The sequence below is a fragment of the Oncorhynchus mykiss genome, chromosome 31, assembly GCF_013265735.2.
Source record: "Oncorhynchus mykiss isolate Arlee chromosome 31, USDA_OmykA_1.1, whole genome shotgun sequence".
Classification (NCBI taxonomy): domain Eukaryota; kingdom Metazoa; phylum Chordata; class Actinopteri; order Salmoniformes; family Salmonidae; genus Oncorhynchus; species Oncorhynchus mykiss.
In genome coordinates, this window is record NC_050571.1 from 40,645,312 (window position 1) to 40,667,008 (window position 21,697).

The window sequence follows — 21,697 nt, forward strand, 5'->3', positions numbered from 1 at the left end:
AAGTAATACCTTCAGTGGGGGTCAGTGGGATGCAAAGCGAGAAGTCAGTCCATAAGTCTATAGAGTAACTATGCTACAACCACTTAACTTTATGGAAATGATTTTTATAGTGAAATCTGGAGCGTTGCAAACAATATCCCTTAAGATATAAAATGTAACACTAACATTCATTGGAGCGTTGCAAGAGACCCTTGCTATACTACTGGCACGTTCGGCGATGTCATTTACAAAATAGCCTCCAATACCCTACTCAATAAATTGGATGTAGTCTATCACAGTGCCAGACGTTCTGTCACCAAAGCCCCATATACTACCCACCACTGCGACCTGTACGCTCTCGTTGGCTGGCCCTCGCTTCATACTCGTCGCCAAACATCTACAAGACCCTGCTAGGTAAAGTCCACCCTTATCTCAGCTCGCTGGTCACCATAGCATCACCCACCTGTAGCATGCGCTCCAGCAGGTTTATCTCTCTGGTTACCCCCAAAATCAATTCTTCCTTTGGCCGCCTCTCCTTCCAGTTCTCTGCTGCCAATGACTGGAACGAACTACAAAAATCTCAAACTGGAAATACTTATTTCCCTCACTAGCTTTAAGCACCAGCTGTCAGAGCAGCTCACAGATTACTGCACCTGTACATAGCCCATCTATAATTTAGCCCAAACAACTACCTCTCCCTCTACTGTATTTATTTATTTTGCTCCTTTGCATCCCATTATTTCCCTCTACTTTGCACATTCTTCCACTGCAAATCTACCATTCTAGTGTTTTACGTGCTATATTGTATTTACTTCGCCACCATGGCCTTTTTAAAACCCTTTTTTTTTGCCTTTACCTCCCTTTTCTCACCTCATTTGCTCACATTGTATATAGACTTATTTTTCTACTGCATTATTGACTGTATATTTGTTTTACTCCATGTGTAACTCTGTGTTGTTGTATGTGTTGAACTGCTTTGCTTTATCTTGGCCAGGTCGCAATTGTAAATGAGAACTTGTTTTCAACTTGCCTACCTGGTTAAATAAAGGTGAAATAAAAAATTTAAAAAGCAGGGTAAGTGAATATAAACAAATAAACACACTATGCACTCACACTCCTAGACTTACTTACTTAATTCAAAGGTGGCTGTAAATGTCTTTGTTTTACTTTTAAGAGGAAGAGTTAGGGTACATGGACAAAAGAGGCTCTATACATTACTATTCTATATGTCATTCTACGGGCTAGACATGATACGCTTCATATGCTCTGGTTTGAGTTTAGATAATTGAAGGGAACACAATTGGTGAATTCTGTCGCGACACAGTCTCTGTATTTCAGCCGAGACATACTCCAGTTGTGAGGTTCTGAGTGGCAGGAATGATGGAGGTGGGTGGCCTTGCATGCCATAATTATATCTATACTCGTTTGGCAGATATTACTTTTCACATTGCAAAACAATTAGCAATCAGATTCAATCAATCTAATTGATTTTATAAAGCTCTTTTACATCAGTAGTTGTCACAAAGTAATATACAGATAAAACCCCAAAGAGCAAGCAATGCAGAAGCACTGTAGCTAGAAAAAAAAACTCCCCAGAATGCCAGAAACCTAGGAAGAAACCAAGCTTTGAGTGTTGGCCAGTCCTCTTCTGGCTATGATGGGTGGAGATAAGAGTATGGCCATTAAGACCAGATTATTCTTCAACACGTTCAAATGTTCATAGATGACCAGCAGGGTCAAATAATAACCATATTGGTTAAAGAGGGTTGCAACAGTTCAACATCTCAAGAGTAAATGTCAGTTGGTGGCTTTTCATAGCCGAGTATTCATAAGTCGAGAGAGCATGTCAGAGAGAGCAAAAGAAAGAAAGAGAGATTTGAAACAGCAGGTTTAGGGCCAATCATACTTATTGGTTTGAACTTTGTAGAGTTGTAAATAACTGCGTTCTAATGATTTTGGATAGAAAAAAAGTCTAGGTGGCCTAGTCAGCCCAAGTATGAATATTAACCTAATTTGATCCCATTCACATTTTCTCACAAACAAATGGTCTATAAATACACAACGTTACCGCCTTGTTTACCCTGGCCAGAGGGACAGGGCGCATAGTAGGCTACACTATGCAGCTTCTGTTGTTAGTAGCGCCTACAGTTGATCACACTGAAGAATGGTCTCGTTTCCATACAATACAACATGTTAGATCGCTAATGTTTAGGTATATAGGTTTTTGCTTGTGTCTGTTGGGAGTGATGTGTTATCACGCTTGCTAAATAATTACCGGAGGAAAGTGGAGAGCATGCCTTGAGCTTTGTGCCCGGCCCACGCGACCTGTGTTTTCCGTGAATCTGATTGGTCAAGACATGCAAAGAGCCTGCACCGGCACTCCGATGTGAAGGACAGACAAATTGTGCATGAGTTGACAAATAATGAGGCAAAACGGTAAAAAAAAAACTGCACTTTGCCCCTCTAACGCTTTGAATCAATATATTTTATTCAACCCAAATCAAAAAAGTGGTTAAACAGTGCTGTGTGAGCATACACGTTCGTTTGTGCAGTCTTGTGAACAACATACTCCATCAACATTGCTCTGACCAAGACTACATCTGAATTCTGACCAAGTGTTTCAGGTTGGTAAACGACACTCGGCGGTTTGGTCAGAGGACGTGGTACTCTTACCCGACTGCAGGGAGCGAACCAGTAGCCCATGGCCAGTAGGGGCAGACCAAAGGCCACCGCCACCACCACCAGGCACTTCACAGCGATGGTCTGCTCCCTCAGGCCCGACAGGTTCTCATACCATATCGTCAGCAGCTGCTGCTGGCAGTTGGGGTGGGCCACAAACTGTAGGGGAGGAGAGAGAGAACTGGAAATAAAATATGTCATGTAAAAGTTAATGCAATGGGCAAGCAGTCTGGGAAGAAAAGAGGCTGAGTGGCAGGCCTGGTTCATCCTCTAGGCTGTCACGCAGTTTAGTCTGGAAAATGAGTACGAAGACCCAGTTCCGAATATATCCTGTAGGCACCAGGGGGAAATCAGGAAAAGGGACTGCTGGAGTGGAGGCACCAGTCATCGGTTGGTCATTTGCATTTTAAGTGGGCCTATAAAGTGTGTTTGTGTGTGTATATGTGAGTGTGTGCGAGAGAGAGAGAGCTTCTCATATAATCACATTAACAGGCTTGATCAAATTGGGAGAAATGCATTAGGCTTTCGCCAGTAGGAAGAACTGGGGAGGTGTATATAATGGAAGTGTTTAATCAAAACCCACCGAGACATGAACGAACCCTCTCTGTGGGTTTCCTTTATTTTTGAATTTTTTTGAATTTTTACCCCAATTTCGTGGTATCCAATTGTTGTAGTAGCTACTATCTTGTCTCATCGCTACAACTCCCGTACGGGCTCGGGAGAGACGAAGGTTGAAAGTCATGCGTCCTCCGATACACAACCCAGCCAGCCGCACTGCTTCTTAACACAGCGCGCATCCAACCCGGAAGCCAGCCGCACCAATGTGTCGGCCCGCCACAGGAGTCGCTGGTGCGCGATGAGACAAGGACATCCCTACCGACCAAGCCCTCCCTAACCCGGACGACGCTAGGCCAATTGTGCGTCGCCCCACGGACCTCCCGGTCGCGGCCGGTTACGACAGAGCCTGGGCGCGAACCCAGGGACTCTGATGGCACAGCTGGCGCTGCAGTACAGCGCCCTTAACCACTGCGCCACCCGGGAGGCCTCTGTGGGTTTCCTTGACACTGTCTGCCAGCCCAGTCAATCCATAACCATTTCAAAATAGTAAACATTTGGTTATTTGCTCTGTAAAGACCAATCACCACAAGATAAGAACATCAACCTGTCTCAAGGGGAGGTAAATAGTTTGGGTTCACATGTTGATAATAATATGGGAAAAGATAGACACACAATTCCAATTGAAGAAAAATTTAATGGATGGGAGTGGTGGCCAATTCCAGTTCAAATTCTAATTGTTGAATCGAAATGGGATTGACCCCCAAGCTGTTGCTCCCAGAGAATCACTTGTTCAAGTTCATTTCGAGACACAGACTCGTGAATTCAGGGCCAGTGAGAGGTGCATTACCACCTGTAGTAAGGAACAAGTTCCATCCTCAAGTGTGCAAGGTTAATGAATAACACACCTCTGTGCATTTGGATTTTTAATGTCATGGTTGTCCTACATCAGCTCTCCCTTTTCCCTAGGAGGCTAGCAAAGATTGAATTGGAAAATATGGCAGATTAATTATGCAGTTGAATGAGGAATCAAGGCGACGCCAGAACTGCTATAAATAAGGAGCAGCGAGTCTATTATTAAAGATTCTTTGGAAAGGAAGAAATGTGTGACATTCATACATTTTTGGGATGAGTGTACTGTGAGGGAGGTACTAAAAGCCTGGGACAAGTTGAGAGGTGAAAATGAACTTTGCAGTTACAGGATAAGGACAATCTCACAGAATTGTCTGTAGCGTCTGAAACGGTTTGGCCTACAAAACTATTATGACCCCTCTATGTAAATATGATACTCTCATGAACGTGCATGTTGTTGTTTTGCTCTAGGACACCCACAGGCCTCACAAGAATCGTCTGAAGGTCTCCCAGTACCAGTTGAAAAAATATGGAATTATATACAGTGCCTTCGGAAAGTATTCAGACCCCTTGACGTTTTACACATTTTGTTAGGTTACAGCCTTGTTCTAAAATTAAATATTTTTTTCCCCTTCATCAATCTACACACGAAACCCCATAATGACAAAGCAAAAACAAGATTTTAGAAATGTTTGCTAACAATCGACTCGAGGCGATTCCAGCCTGGGGTCTTCTTAGGTCTGACGCTACAAACTTGGCACACCTGTATTTGGGGACTTTCTCCCATTCTTCTCTGCAGGTCCTCTCAAGCTCTGTCAGGTTGGATGGGGAGCGCCGCTGCACAGCTGTTTTCAAGTCTCTCCAGAGATGTTTGATCGGGTTCAAGTCCAGGCTCTGGCTGGGCAACTCAAGATAATTCAGAGACTTGTCCCGAAGCCACTCCTGCATTGTTTTGGCTGTGTGCCTAGGGTCGTTGTCCTTTTGGAAGGTGACCCTTCGCCCCAGTCTGAGGTCCTGAGAGCTCTGGAGCAGGTTTTCATCAAGGATCTATGTACTTTGCTCCGTTCATCTTTGCCTCGATCCTGATTAGTATGCCAAGGGGTCTGAAAACTTTCCAATGGTCACTCTATCAACTGGTTCCCCATTGATCTCTGTAGGGGGTAGTTCAGTTTTGTTCCTTCTACAATCAATGTATCTCTTTTGTTTTCTTAATGTTTTTATCAAGAAAGTTATCTGTGCACCATGTACTTTAATGTAATATCAACTAGAGGTCGACAGATTAATTGGAATGGCCGATTAATTAGGGCCGATTTCAAGTTTTCATAACAATCGGTAATCTGCATTTTTGCACATTGATTGTGGCCGATTACATTGCACTCCACGAGGAGACTGCATGGCAGGCTGACTACCTGTTACGCGAGTGCAGCAAGGAGCCAAGGTAAGTTGCTAGCTAGCATTAAACTTATCTTATAAAAAACAATAAATTTTAACATAATCACTAGTTAACTACACATGGTTGATGATGTTACTAGTTTATCTTGCTTGTCCTGCTTTGCATATAAATCGATGCAGTGCCTGTTAATTTCTCATCGAATCACAGCCTACTTCGCCAAACGGGTGATGTGTCACGTCCTGACCTTAGTTCCTTTTGGTATGTTTCTATTTTAGGTTGGTCAGGGCGTGAGTTGGGGTGGGCATTCTATGTTTTGTTCTTGTGTTTATATTTCTATGTGTTTGGCCTGGTATGGTTCCCAATCAGAGGCAGCTGTCGATCGTTGTCTCTGATTGAGAACCATACTTTGGTAGCCTGTTTTCCCACTCTTGTTTGTGGGTGGTTATTTTCCGTTTCAGTGTTTTCACCATACGGGACTATTTTAGGGTTTCCATTATTTGCTTGTTCATTTGTTTTCTGTGTTCAGTGTAATAAATATGACGAACACTTACCACGTTGCATATTCGTCCGATATTTCCTACTCCTCCTCAGAAGAGGAAGACGACAACCGTTACATGATGATTTAACAAGCGCATTCGCGGAAAAAAAGCACTGTCGTCGCACCAATGTGTACCTAACATTAAACATCAATGCCTCTCTTTAAAATCAATACACAAGTATATATTTTTAAACCTGCATATTTAGTTAATATCGCCATATTTAGTTAATTTCTTTTAACTAGGGAAATTGTGTCACTTCTTTTGCGTTCCGTGCAAACAGAGTCAGGTTATATGCTGCAGTTTGGGCCGCCTGGCTCGTTGCGAACTGTGTGAAGACCATTTCCTCCTAACAAAGACTGAAATTAATTTGCCCGAATTGTACATAATCATGACATAACATGGAAGGTTGTGCAATGTAACCGCAATATTTAGACTTAGGGATGCCACCCATTAGATAAAATACGGAATGGTTCCGTATTTCACTGAAAGAATAAACATTTTGTTTTCAATTTGACCATATTAATGACCTAAGGCTCGTATTTCTGTATGTTATTATGTTATAATTAAGTCTATGATTTGATATTTGATAGTCTGACTGAGCGGTGGTAGGCAGCAGCAGGCTCGTAAGCATTCATTCAAACAGCACTTTCGTGCATTTGCCAGCAGCTCTTCGCTATGTTTCAAGCATTGAGCTGTTTATGACTTCAAGCCTATCAACTCCCGAGATTAGGCTGGTGTAACCGATGTGAAATGGCTAGCTAGTTAGCGGGGTGCGCGCTAACAGCGTTTCAATTGATGACGTCACTCGCTCTGAGAACTTGAAGTAGTTGTTCCACTTGCTCTGCAAGGGCCGCGGCTTTTGTGGAGCGATGGGTAATGCTGCTTCGAGGGTGGCTGTTGTCGATGTGTCCCTGGTTTGAGCCCAGGTAGGGGCGAGGAGAGGGACGGAAGCTATACTGTTGCACTGGCAATACTATAGTGCCTATAAGAACATCCAATAGTCAAAGGTATATGAAATACAAATGGTATAGAGAGAAATAGTCCTATAATTCCTATAATAACTACAACCTAAAACTTCTTACCTGGGAATATTGAAGACTCATGTTAAAAGGAACCACCAGCTTTCATATGTTCTCATGTTCTGAGCAAGGAACTTAAACGTTAGCTTTTTTACATGCCACATATTGCACTTTTACTTTCTTCTCCAACACTTTGTTTTTGCATTATTTAAACCAAATTGAACATGTTTCATTATTTATTTGAGACTAAATTGATTTTATTGATGTATTATCTTAAGTTAAAATAAGTGTTCATTCAATATTGTTGTAATTGTCATTATTCCAAATATATTTATAAAAATCTTCCGATTAATCGGTATCGGCTTTTTTTGGTCCTCCAATAACCGGTATCGGCGTTGAAAAATCATAATCGGTCTACCTCTAATTTCAACTAACTGTAATCAATGTCATTTGGTTGGGCTATTAGATCAAGCACAGTGACAGCACATTAAGCTGTTGTATAAATACATGACAAATCTGACATTGTATTCCTATTTGAACTTTGGTGTGCTTTTAAAATGGTTGAAAGTGCAGCGATAACACATTGGGATTTCAACAAACTTTTAGCTGTCTTTTTTGAGTGGGTGAAAATAGGTTGGAATCTCACTGATCAATCTATCTTTCCAAATATGATCCAATACTCCACGTTGAAATGACATGGTGTGCACAGAGGGAAGGATCCAAACATCATTTTTAATACATTATATACCATTCATTTCTATTGGGCTCAAAACTATCTGAAACAACCAAAACAACAACAAATGCATCCAACAAATGTATAGTCACAAGCTTGATGTGGTCATTGCATCCTATGAATATGGGACCAAATACTTAATGTGTTACTACTTTAACACACATACAGTATAAGTGAATTTGTCCCAATACTTTTGGTCCCCTAAAAAGGGGGGGATTATGTACAAAAAATGCTGTAATTTCTAAACAATTCACCCAATATATGAAAATACCCACAAATTAAAGCTGACAGTCTGCACTTTAACCTCATAGTTATTGTACCATTTCAAGTATCCCAATACTTTTGAGGCTCACTGTGCATGTACATTCAATATGTTGACTGTGCTTTGGTTGGAATTATGCTGTGTTACTTCTAGGCACTAAGATTATGTTTAGTTATTAGTTGACCCCTGAACGTGGAGGTACAGCATAGGGATTTCTAGTATCAGATATTGTAGTTCTGGCAAAAAACAAAAGCACCCAGCATCGAAGCAATGCAAATTGCTAACTGTTGCAAAAAGTGTAGAGACAAAATGTTGATGAAAAATGGATGGATGCTGCATATGAGACAGATAATGTTACAAAAGTTGCCCTGTTGAGTTGGAAGGCATGCCCCTTTTTTTTTTGTTGCTCAGGTAAAAGTTTACCAGGTAATATTTTAGGCAGGTCCGGTGGAGGGGTGTAGAAAGGACAGAAGGGCCAGAGATGCAGATCTGGTACACAGGCAAGTAACAATGGAATCCTTTGGATGTAACGTGGTGTGTCTTGGTAATTGTTTTGACTGAACTACTGTTATATTCTAGAAATAACTTACAAGATAGAGATTAGAGAGCGAAGTCAACTGCTTGCAAGGCCTTAGAATAGATAAAGGAAACTGTTAGCTACTTACCTTTTTCACCTCGTACTTGATGGCCAGTTTGACCCTGCTCAGGAGAGAGCGAAGACCCTTCCCCGCCTCCTTCTCAGCAGTAACATCTCCATTCAAAATGGCTTCCACTTCCTCCGTGTCCCGACAGAGGTCCAGCACTCCCACTACAAAGTCCTTACACTGCATAGACAGCTTGCGATAGTCATTCTGGACGGAGGGAGAGAAAACACAGGTTAGAGCCAAGTCAGCTGCTGTAGACAGGGAAATGCAAGCTCGTCTGCATAAATCTAATTTACAAAAGTAATATGTGACACGAGCATAATATAAACTTAGTGGTATTTTGTTCAGCAACCATACTGTTATAGAAGCTATATCAGTGAGAAAACAACTCAAATTCTTAGAAAACCCTTTTAGCATTTCTGAGTAACTGAGCACTACTTGGCTGGACAAAAAGAGCCATATGCCTACGGTAGTGGTGACCCAATGGGAATATCTGTGTGCAATGATGTCGGCAGTGTTATATATATGCACATTTCATAAAATGTTATTATTACTCAAGTATGAAAATCTGAAATACATTTACATCTTAATACTCTGCACTGTACAAGGGGGAGGTCAGGTCATGGCCGCAGGAAGATGTTTTGGGGCGGTGCTGAGGAGTATTTTTCTCTGCTCTGCTAACAAGTACTTTTCTCCGCTCATACAGGAGTAATAAAGGCCTAGTTCACAAACATTGTTCATTGTTAAAATGTTATATATATATATATAATAAGCATAAGTATTATTAGTTATTTACATTAGTATTTAGACCCTTTGCTATGAGACTTAAAATTGAGCTCATGTGAATCCTGTTTCCATTGATCATCCTTGGATGTTTCTACAACTTGATTGTAGTCCACCTGTGGTAAATTCAAATGATTGGACATGATTTGGAAAGGCACACACCTGTCTATATAAGGTCCAGTTGACAGTGCATGTCAGAGCAAAAACCAAGCCATGAGGTCGAAGGAATTGTCCGTAGATCTCCGAGACAGGTTGTGTCGAGGAACAGATCTGGGGAAGGGTACCAAAACATTTCTGCTGCATTAAAAGTCCCAAAAACAGTGACCCCAACATTCTTAAATGGAAGAAGTTTGGAACCACCAAGACTCTTCCTGAGCAATCGTGGGAGAAGGGCCTTGCTCAAGGGGGTGGTCAAGAACCCGATGGACACTGACAGAGCTCCAGAGCTCCTGTGTGGAGATGGAAGAACCTTGTAGAAGGACAACTATCTCCGCAGCACTCCACCTATCAGCCCTTTATGGTAGAGTGGCCAGACGGAAGCCATTCTTCAGTAAAAAGGCATATGACAGCCCACTTGGAGTTTGCCAAAAGGCACCTAAAGACTATCAAACCATGAGAAACAAGATTCTCTGGTCTGATGAAATACTTGGCCTGAATGCCAAGCATCACATCTGAAGGAAACCTGGCACCATCCCTACGGTGAAGCATGGTAGTGGCAGCATCATGCTGTGGGGATGTTTATCAGTGGCATGGACTGGGAGATTGGTCAGGCTCAAGGGAAAGATGAACGGAGCAAAGTACAGAGAGATCCTTGAATGACAACCGGCTCCAGAGCTCTCAGGACCTGACTGGGGCGAAGGTTCACCTTCCAACAGGACAACGACCCTAAGCACACAGCCAAGACAACGCAGGAGTGGCTTTGGGACACGTCTCTGAATGTCCTTGAGTGACCCAGCCAGAGCCCAGACATGAACCCGATCGAACATCTCTGGATAAACCTGAAAAAAGCTGTGCAGCGACGCTCCCCATCCAACCTGACAGAGCTTGAGAGGATCTCAAATGGGAGAAACTCCCCAAATCGAGGCTGTAATCTCTGCCAAAGGTGCTTCAACAAAGTACTGAGTAAAGGGTCTGAATACTTAAGTACATGTGATATTTCAGTTTCTATTTTACTTATTATATGTCTAAGATTTGTCATTATTTATTTAATCAATGTTAGAATATGGCTGTAACGTAACAAAATGTAGAAAAAGTCAAGGGGTCTGAATACTTTCTGAAGGCACGGTACATTTTACAGACACACTATATTTTGCATTAGTTTTCATATTGTTTTTAGTCCCACCCTTCAGCTCCACTCAACCTCTCCCACCTATCGATGAACAACATCCAGTTTTCATAATGATTCTGCCTCTTCACAGCAAAATCTGCAGAGCTGGGATGGTTATATGCCCCGTGTATATAACATTCTATTGGTTGCAATAATGTTGTAGTTTTGAATGTACAGTCATTTTGTGTATCTGTTCATAAACCATGTGTCACGGAAGTGGTACATCAAAAATAACTTCCCAATTATTTTACAATCTATATAGCACAGCTGTCAATTTTTTTGGTCCTTAAATGAAACTGGTATACTTTTCTATTTATCAATTTTCTTTAACCAATTTTGTTCTTTAGTGCAGGATCGCCAGACAAGTTCCTTACTTTCCACCCCTTCCATTTTTGCGGTAATGCTGCAAATAGTTGTAATTTTGGGTAGAGCAGAATATACCATAGATTTTTGTTAGCTGCATGTGTGACATACCTCCACCAGTCGGATTTATTATATCATTTACAAAGATTAGAACTTTTTCTATTGTAAAAATAATGTTTGTTTTTTTAAATCACTTAGTATATTTCAGTTTAACCATAATATTTGTTGTATTATTTGTTCAGTCTTTTATGGACGATTAAACTGAAATTTAAACCAACCTTCTATGGCGTATATTTTGGAATAAAGGGAAAAAGGCCATTCTTGAACATGGGGTGAGACATTCTTACTAATCTGCTACAGAACCAGTTCGGATTTAAGTATAACTTTTGTATGACTGAAACCTTTAGTGAGAGGTCTAATGCTTTAATATTTAAATCATTTCTCCCCTCCGAATTCATATTCATTATATAAATAGGCCCGTTTCATTTTGTTTGGCTTGCCATTCCGTATATAATAGAGTATTTTTTGGTCATAAAATGTAAAAAACAAGTTGCTAGGAGTAGGCAAGGCAATAAGCAAATAGGTAAACTGGGATATGACTACAGACTTAACCCGAGTGATTATTTTCACAAATAGACAGGTTTTTTCCTTTCCATCTTATCTATTTTTCCTAACTTTCTATTCAAATTTATTGTAGTGAGATTATTTATTTATTTCGGGATATGAATATTGAGTATGTCCACATCACTGTCAGACCATTTTATTAATAAACTACACGGTAATGTAAAAGTTGTATTTTTGTGTGATCCAATACCTAATATAGTAGTACCCTTATCATACTTTGGTTGTAATCATGAGAGGTTAGAAAAAGTATCAAGATCCTGTATCAAAATTGTGGATAAAAAATAAAAAATCACAGTACAATGACACCTTTGTTTTCAAGCCCTGGATTTCTAGCCCCTTGATATTATTGTTGGATCTGATTTAAATAGCTAACATTTCGATGGCTATAAGAAATAGATATGCCGATAGAGGACAACCTTATTTTACTCCTCTTCACAGTTTAATAGTTTCTGAAATGTAGCCATTATTTACTATTTTACACCTCGGGTAACTATACATAACTTTAATCCATTGTATAAGTGATTCTCCAAAATTAAATATTCCAGGCATTTTTTATAAATCCCAATCCGTAATTTATCAAAAACCTTTTCAAAGTCAGCTATGAATACCAGGCCTGGTTTCCCAGAATTTTCATAGTGTTCTATTGTTTCCAGTACTTGTTTAATATTAACTCCAATGTATCGTCCATGTAAAAAAAAATTGGATTAGGATTAATAATATCTGACAATACCGTTTAAATTCTAAACCCTACGCATTTTGCTAGAATGCTTGCATCACAACACTGAAGTGTAAGGGGCCTCGAATTTTTTAACGGACTGGATCTTTATATTTACCATTTCGGTCCTGTTTCAGAAAAAATTCAAATCAGACCTTCACCTGTTTTATATGAGTGGTTAAAACATGCTAATAACGGTCCTCTAAGTACGTAAAAAAAAAAGTTTGGTATACCTTACTTTTATTGTTTCTTAACAAAACAATTTGTTTTCTCGACTATGGTTTGTGTGGTCTTGGTTGTTCTTCGAGGAAATGTAGCATAGATACTGTAACTGCAGTGTTTGTCCTGTCTGAAATCTGTCTACCTCATCCTACAATACTTTGCTTGGTCTGTGCAATGCTTGATGTAGTTCTGTTCTTGAGCTGTTCTGGTCTATTAATGTTCTGTATTATGTCATTTTTTATGTTTTGTGTTGACCCCAGGAAGGGTAACTTTTGCAACAGCTAACGGGGATCCCAATAACATACCAAAATACCAATTAACGTGAGTCGTGTGGCAGTTTCCCAAAATGTGGTGGTTTTAAACTTAACGTAACTAGCAAGTTATGTTTTGTGTAAGAAAGTATGATCTATTGTGGTGCATGAACTGGCCATACACATTAGCTAACGTTACAATCTTATGTTGACTAAGGTTACTTTGCTAACTAAAGTTAATTGCCTATCATAGCAGCCAAGGACCAATTTATTTGTGCATAGTTGTTTGTGCTCCGATTACACGTAAGTGTCTAGATCAGCAGTTTACACACGACTTCAGCCTTATGTGAAAAACCTTACTTGGCAAAATATAGCTAGCTTTTTAGCTAGCTTTCCTTGTTAGCTACATAACGCTAGCTAGTTAGCTAGCTAATCAAAATATTTGTTTGCATTTATTGATTAACCTCAGCTTGAATGCCAACATATAGCTAGCATTATACAGTATCCTAGCTTTGTTCCATATACTTATTATGACCGGCAGTGGTAGCATGGTGCAAGCAACTGTGTTGTTGCCGAGCAACCAATCCGGTGTTAGAACACTGAGTTTCGGCTAAAAAATGATGTTAGCATTGTCAGAAATGCTACAAAAACGTAGCACATCGTTGGTTCTTAACAGACAGAAATTAGCACTGAGGGCGATAAATTAAACATTTAATAAAAACTGTTGCGCCGACAAAACTTAGTCAGACATTTTTTTAAAGTCCTATAGTCACTTTATGGATGCTATAGTCTCATTTTAATCTGACGTTTAGAATTTGAGCTGGGTATGAAATACTCAAAAAAAATCAATTGCTAACAACCCTGTTAGAAAATCGGGCATGTGGTTCTCGGTAACAGCCGAACAGCTCACACAAGAGGCAGGGAGTGTGATGTGTACCTTCAATCACGATGATTTGCAAATTTTCATCGAGATTGGTATTATATTGGCTTAGATATGGTGATAGGGAGATTTGAATTTAACACTGAGCTTCATTCAATCCCTATAATATTATAGTACTATCATCCTATAATAGACGTAGCTAATAACCGATACTCCCGATACGCCACCTTTATGAGTTTAGCAAAGTGCAGTAATTATGGAAATATTTGAAAAAATGTAGCTTGGAGTGAAAAAAAATCTATCACATTGTTGTTTCAACCTTGCTCTAAGAACACAATTAAAGATGCATCCCTGTAGGCAGGGATTAAGAGAAAGTGACTTGTAGCGGGATAGATAATAATAATAATATACAACAATAATAATAATAGTAAACAGTATAGCAGCAGCATAAGTGGTGGGTGGGTGTTTGCATGGTGGTGAGAGTGTGTATGTGAGTGTGTGTGTAATAGTGTCAGTGTAGACATGATAGGCAGATCATTTTGTATGTGTACACCCCTTCAAATTAGTGGAATAGGATGCCACCTTTCCAACAAGTCAGTTCGTCGAATGTCTGTCCTGCTAGAGCTGTGTCGGTCAACTGTAAGTGCTGTTATTGTGAAGTGGAAACGTCTAGGAGCAACAACGGCTCAATCAGGAAGTGATAGGCCACAGAAGCTCACAGAACGGGACCGCCGAGTGCTAAAGCACGTAACGCGTAAAAATCGTCTGTCCTTAGTTGCAACACTTACTACCGACTTCCAAACTACCGCTGGAAGCAACGTCAGCACAATAACTTTTCGTTGTGAGCTTCATGAAATGGGTTTCCATGGCCGAGCAGCCGCACACAAGCCTAAAATCACCATTCACAATGCCAAGCGTCGGCTGGAGTGGTGTAAAGCTCACCGCCATTGGACTCTGGAGCAGTGGAAACGCGTTCTCTGGAATGATGAATCACGCTTCACCATCTGGCAGTCCGACGGACAAATCTGGGTTTGGCAGAGGCCAGGAGAACGCTACCTGCCCAAATGAATTGTGCCAACTATAATAGTCTGGGGCTGTTTTTCATGGTTCGGGCTAGGCGCCTTAGTTCCAGTGAAGGGAAATCTTAACGCTACAGCATACAATGACATTCTAGAAGATTCCGTGCTTCCAACTTTGCAGCAAGAGTTCGGGGAAGGCCCTTTCCTGTTTCAACATGACAATACCCCCGTGTACAAAGTGAGGTTCATACAAAAATGGTTTGTCGAGATCGGTGTAGAAGAACTTGACTGGCCTGCGCAGAGCCCAGACATCAACCACCTTTGGGTTGAATTGGAACGCCGACTGCGAGACAGGCGTAATCGCCCAACATCAGTGCCTCTAAAGCTCGTGGCTGAATGGAAGCAAGTCCCTGCAGCAATGTTCCAACAGTTTTTGGAAAACCTTCAAAAAAGAGTGGAGGCTGTTATAGCAGCAAAGGGGGTACCAGCTCCATATTAATGCCCATGATTTTGGAATGAGATGTTTGACGAGTAGGTGTCCAAATAGTTTTGGTCATGTAGTGTATATACAGTGCCTTGCAAAAGTATTCGGCCCCCTTGAACTTTGCGACCTTTTGCCACATTTCAGGCTTCAAACATAAAGATATAAAACTGTATTTCTTTGTGAAGAATCAAAAACAAGTGGGACACAATCATGAAGTGGAACGACATTTATTGGATATTTCAAACCTTTTTAACAAATCAAAAACTGAAAAATTGGGCGTGCAAAATTATTCAGCCCCTTTACTTTCAGTGCAGCAAACTCTCTTCAGAAGTTCAGTGAGGATCTCTGAATGATCCGATGTTGACCTAAATGACTAATGATGATAAATACAATCCACCTGTGTGTAATCAAGTCTCCGTATAAATGCACCTGCACTGTGATAGTCTCAGAGGTCCGTTAAAAGCGCAGAGAGCATCATGAAGAACAAGGAACACACCAGGCAGGTCCGAGATGCTGTTGTGAAGAAGTTTAAAGCCGGATTTGGATACAAAAAGATTTCCCAAGCTTTAAACATCCCAAGGAGCACTGTGCAAGCGATAATATTGAAATGGAAGGAGTATCAGACCACTGCAAATCTACCAAGACCTGGCCGTCCCTCTAAACTTTCAGCTCATACAAGGAGAAGACTGATCAGAGATGCAGCCAAGAGGCCCATGATCACTCTGGATGAACTGCAGAGATCTACAGCTGAGGTAGAAGACTCTGTCCACAGGACAACAATCAGTCGTATATTGCACAAATCTGGCCTTTATGGAAGAGTGGCAAGAAGAAAGCCATTTCTTAAAGATATCCATAAAAAGTGTTGTTTAAAGTTTGCCACAAGCCACCTGGGAGACACACCAAACATGTGGAAGAAGGTGCTCTGGTCAGATGAAACCAAAATTGAACTTTTTGGCAACAATGCAAAACGTTATGTTTGGCGTAAAAGCAACACAGCTGAACACACCATCCCCACTGTCAAACATGGTGGTGGCAGCATCATGGTTTGGGCCTGCTTTTCTTCAGCAGGGACAGGGAAGATGGTTAAAATTGATGGGAAGATGGATGGAGCCAAATACAGGACCATTCTGGAAGAAAACCTGATGGAGTCTGCAAAAGACCTGAGACTGGGACGGAGATTTGTCTTCCAACAAGACGATGATCCAAAACATAAAGCAAAATCTACAATGGAATGGTTCAAAAATAAACATATCCAGGTGTTAGAATGGCCAAGTCAAAGTCCAGACCTGAATCCAATCGAGAATCTGTGGAAAGAACTGAAAACTGCTGTTCACAAATGCTCTCCATCCAACCTCACTGAGCTCGAGCTGTTTTGCAAGGAGGAATGGGACAAAATTTCAGTCTCTCGATGTGCAAAACTGATAGAGACATACCCCAAGCGACTTACAGCTGTAATCACAGCAAAAGGTGGCGCTACAAAGTATTAACTTAAGGGGGCTGAATAATTTTGCACGCCCAATTTTTCAATTTTTGATATGTTAAAAAAGTTTGAAATATCCAATAAATGTCGTTCCACTTCATGATTGTGTCCCACTTGTTGTTGATTCTTCACAAAAAAATACAGTTTTATATCTTTATGTTTGAAGCCTGAAATGTGGCAAAAGGTCGCAAAGTTCAAGGGGGCCGAATACTTTCGCAAGGCACTGTATTCTTGATTTAATTTCCATGGAACAACTCGACGTTCAGAGTATACTTTGTTCTGCCACTTTGTTCATGTCTAATGCTTTATTCTTTCTCATTGTGATCGATCGATTGTCGTAATCCATCTGTCCAAAGACAGAATAGAATGGGAGACAATTTGAATACAGTTTTAGGCAAGTCCGATTCCTACATTTCCAGTTACTTATAACTGAACATTGTGATCCAACTGTAAAGTGAAGCATTGCACCATGTGGTAAGAGGCAGTGAACCATTTACTGCGCTTGATTCACTAGAACATGTTCTGATATGATCTCTCACAGAGGGAGGCAAATGACAATTCAGAGAACAGATGGAAGAAAACCGGTTTCAGAGCAAAAAGATAACAAGCCCTGTATGAGGCCGGATATTGAGCTATGTAACGTGTGAAAACCTAGGACTATATGTATTGTCTATTTTTAGTTTAATCCTGGGTTGAATTTTAACAATAGCTGTTGATGACTTCGCAAATCCCATACAGGCCTAAATAGCATCATTGATGATATACAGTATGGTTACATTTCATTTGCTCTGTTAAACCTACACTTTGGAATGACTTCGATAGCAGCACCAGTGAATCTACTAAATTGACATTTTTCAACAATCATCCTCACAATAGCACATTGGTAACAGTTGGTGACAGATATCAAAACTAAGCAGGACCGGGCTTGGTTAAAACCCTGGATGGGAAACCAAAGGGTATCTATAGGTAGATCAACTTTCCAGTAGGAGGTGGTGCCCAGCCTATAGTTTTTTTCTTACTGTGGACATTACATTGAAGATCTGACATTGTTTCAAAGGTAGAAATTCAACATATTTTATGCAAGGTTTGTTGACAATTGGTTACCATGGTGACAGTCATGTGGTTGTAATTTCCCTCTCAAAACAACAGTTTAGACTTTTTCAAATCCAATGTATTTTCCATGTAGATTTCACGTCACAATACATTGACAAATTATGTTGAAACAACATTGATTTAACCCGTTTGTGCCCAGTGGGGAGTGGAATGTTAGCTAAAAAGCAAAAAAAAACTGGTGTCCAGACTACAAACAAGCATCCTTTCCTAAAATGTTCTCATTTAAAACAAATTTAGTGTAGCTTGTTGCATCATACAAGCTCAAAATGGTTGTTAATGTTTCATATGTTTAACAGCATGGAACACCTTAGCAAATGTGGATAACAAGGTTTTGTGGCAATGTGGTTCAGTGAACTCATTTTTACAAGCAATACAAAAAAATCTAAGTTCTTAAGAGGACATGTTAGTTTTTTCCCCCCCTATCTCCCATTAACTGCTCTTGTAATTCAAGTCTATTTCAGAATGTTTATCTACAATGTCAATAAATTGATGTAATTAAACATATTTACCAGGGAGAAGCAATTGTGCTGCATGGTCTCTTTTTTATGGCTCTTTTTATCCTGGTGGTGGCAGCAGCATAACACACATACACACACACAGGTTGAAGATTCATTACATGACAACATCGGTGTTAAATAAAAACATGAGGCAGAAATTAAAGGAGCAGTTAAGCCGCATCAACACATTGCTATTGTACAAGACTTTACCTGATAACAATCATCAATCTTGTAGGTACTAGGGCTGGGAGATATACCATATTTTACTATATACCGGTATTTATGCACGGACCGGTTTGGGTTTTTACTTTACCTTCTATAATGGTATTTTAATGTTTGATTTGTTAAATGTGATACGCCGTGTGTAACGTCCATTTTTATAGTTTACTCCGCTACTTGAGTCATCCCTCTCCGCTCTCTCTCTCTCTCTCCAAGCCGCTTTCCACACAGACCTTGTCCCAACCCCTGTCACTCAAGGAGCGCATTTGTTTTTGCTTGACTACGAGACACTTTCATTCAGTCTGCATGGTCAACGACATTGTTTCCACTTTTGATCTTAATATACATCCACAAGCGTTCTATAATTACAATATTAGTTTGTGTTTCTTACATCTGCAAACAGCAAGTTTGTATTTTCTTAGCAAGTTAAGCTAAATTGTTTTAGCCACTGATGCTAATCACTAGTTCGCTGGCTAGCTAACTAGCTAATAAAAGTACTGAGTCAGAGCAAACGTAGCTTGCTAATACAGCCTGATACCAGTACTGGTAGAGGCTTAAATCAGCATGTTGTTTGTGCAACAGTATCTTCTAAATCAAAGAGGAATGGGCGAAGCATGAATATGTTGGCTATATGAATAAAGATGTAGCCAAAGATTATAGGGTCCCCTAGGAAACACTGAAATTTGAATTTTGGCCATATCGCCCAGCCCTAGTAGATACTATGCCAAGAAACCGATCAAAAATGGTTATGGCATCAAAATAAATGCAGAAAAAAACAACAGACATTGAACATTAAGCTTCTGAGTAGAAGGTTTGCAAAATTCTGTACATTTCCTCAAATTCCTAGGTTTTTCTGAAAAACCAAACAATGTTGAGAACGTTCTTAGAAATAGATTATTATTTTTTTAACTGAATTTAGGAACGTTTCCAGAATTTTGCAATCCTGAATGAGAGTAGCTCAAAAGTGTCCTACCTTGAACTCCTTCTCGATGTTGGCCAACTTGGTCAGTTCATTGCTGAGCTCCAGTGCAGTGAACACCGGGTCCTCGCTAGACAGCGAAAGGTATGCCGGGCTAGCCAGGCCCCGGTAGGCATTGATGCGCAAACGTGAGTGGCTGAAAGCGTCTTTGCCCTGTTTCTCGGTGCATTCTGGGCACTTGCAAAAGTAGTCATGTGGCCGCTCAATGCGAGCACCCTTCAACAGCAGCATGTGTACCACCTCGTACTTCTGGCAGTGTGCAGCCAGAATGATGGGGGTGATGTCGGGCGAGAAGCGTGTGCCATCCTCGTCATACGAGTAGAAGTCATCGTCCTGCAGCTCACACGGACTCCGCGTCAGCCGCTCGCTGGCTTGGAAGGATGGATGGGCCAAGATGGCTTCCACGATCCTAACATACCCTTTTGAGATAGCCAGGAGTAAGGCGTCACCAATGCGTGCCAGGTTGTCCCTCCTCAAGAGCAGTTCCATCACCTCCAGATGCTCGTTGCCCACCGCAAGCTGCAATGCGTTCTGGCCCATGTAGTCCACACAGTTGACATTGAGCGTGGTGGACTCCTCCAGCATCTTGCGGACCACAGGGATGTTGCCATACTCGGCGGCGTCCAGAAAGCGCTCCTCCTCGGCGGTCATGCTGGTGGTGTGGTCGTTGAACATGAAGGCCGGCCCACGCATCGCTGGTCGACGACCCTTCTCCCGCGCCCCTGTCATCCGCCGGTGGGCCGGGAGCTCAAGTTCCGCCGCCCTTTTCCTTGCAGAGACGGAGAAAACAACATCATGGTTACTTCCTCTGTGAAGAGCCTTGACTTTTGCAAACATACTTACCACCAAGTTTACTACCAAAAAGAAAAGAAAATTGCCCCTCTACAAGTTAAAACAAGCTGCTTTGTCCTTCAACTATAAAGAGCTGACTTCAGTTGTGGCCCTGTTTTACAAAGTCTACTAAATGACCCTTCACCATTCAAAGAGACCAGTAATATAAGCTCGGAGCTAATGTTACGTTCTGGCATAAGGGCTCATCTAGGGTATCATCTTTGCTGTCTGCACAGTCTCTGTTGTTCCTTGACACACAGCCACGTAATTCCACCACCCCACGTCACCCCGACTTTCACAACAGAATGGAGAGTGGCAGCCGGACAGCAGTGTATTCATTAGAACCCAGCCACCCCAGCCGTCTCAGTGAGAGGTGAGCCAGTGACAGAGCGCCACACATACCGAGTGAGAAATCCTCCTGGCGTTAATAGCATTTTAATGAAACACAACAGATGCATGAGTAATACAACTACAGTTTGCACTGACATATCATGGCTTTCTCAGCCAGGTTTGAATCTGAGCAATTGCTCTTTCCAGAGATGAGAGTCATAGGCATAAGGCACATTCGATTACTTGTTTTTGATTTTGGCTTAATAATATCAATACTAATATTGATATTTGGGAAGTATTTGTACAAATAAAATAAAATGTTATTTGTCACATACACGTGTTTAGTAGATGTTACTGCGGGTGTAGAGAAATGCTTGTGTTTCTAGCTCCAACAGTGCAGTAATATCAATATCAATGTAATATCAAACAATTTTACAACAATACACACAACTCTAAAGTAAAGGAAAGGAATTAAGAATATATAAATCTTTGGAAGAGCAATGTCAGAGAGGCATAGACTAAGATACAGTAGAATAGGATAGAATACATTATATACAGTTGAAGTCAGAAGTTTGCATACACTTAGGTTGGATATTAAAGCTTGTTTTTCAACCACTCCACACATTTCTTGTTAACACACTATAGTTTTGGAAAGTCGGTTAGGACATCTACTTTGTGCATGACAAGTGATTTTTCCAACAATTGTTTACAGACAGATGATTTCACACACACACTGTATCACAATTACAGTGGGTCAAAAGATGACTGTGCCTTTAAACAGCTTGGAAATTCCAGAAAATTATGTCATGGCTTTAGAAGCTTCTGACAGGCTAATTGACATAATTTGAGTCAATTGGAGTTGCGGTCAAACTGCTCAGGAAGGAGACACGTTCTGTCTCCTAGAGATGAACGTACTTTGGTGCGA

The 21,697-nt window shown here is 40.9% G+C and overlaps 1 protein-coding gene across 1 annotated transcript in view; it reads right to left on the reverse strand.

Moving 5' to 3' along the window:
* Positions 1–21,697, reverse strand: part of LOC110505159 (short transient receptor potential channel 3) — a 75,134-nt gene that overhangs the window by 40,075 nt on the left and 13,362 nt on the right. Inside the window, 3 exon segments of the mRNA XM_036970389.1 lie at positions 2,653–2,817; positions 8,677–8,862; positions 19,606–20,374. Coding sequence (XP_036826284.1) covers positions 2,653–2,817; positions 8,677–8,862; positions 19,606–20,374 — 1,120 coding nt within the window.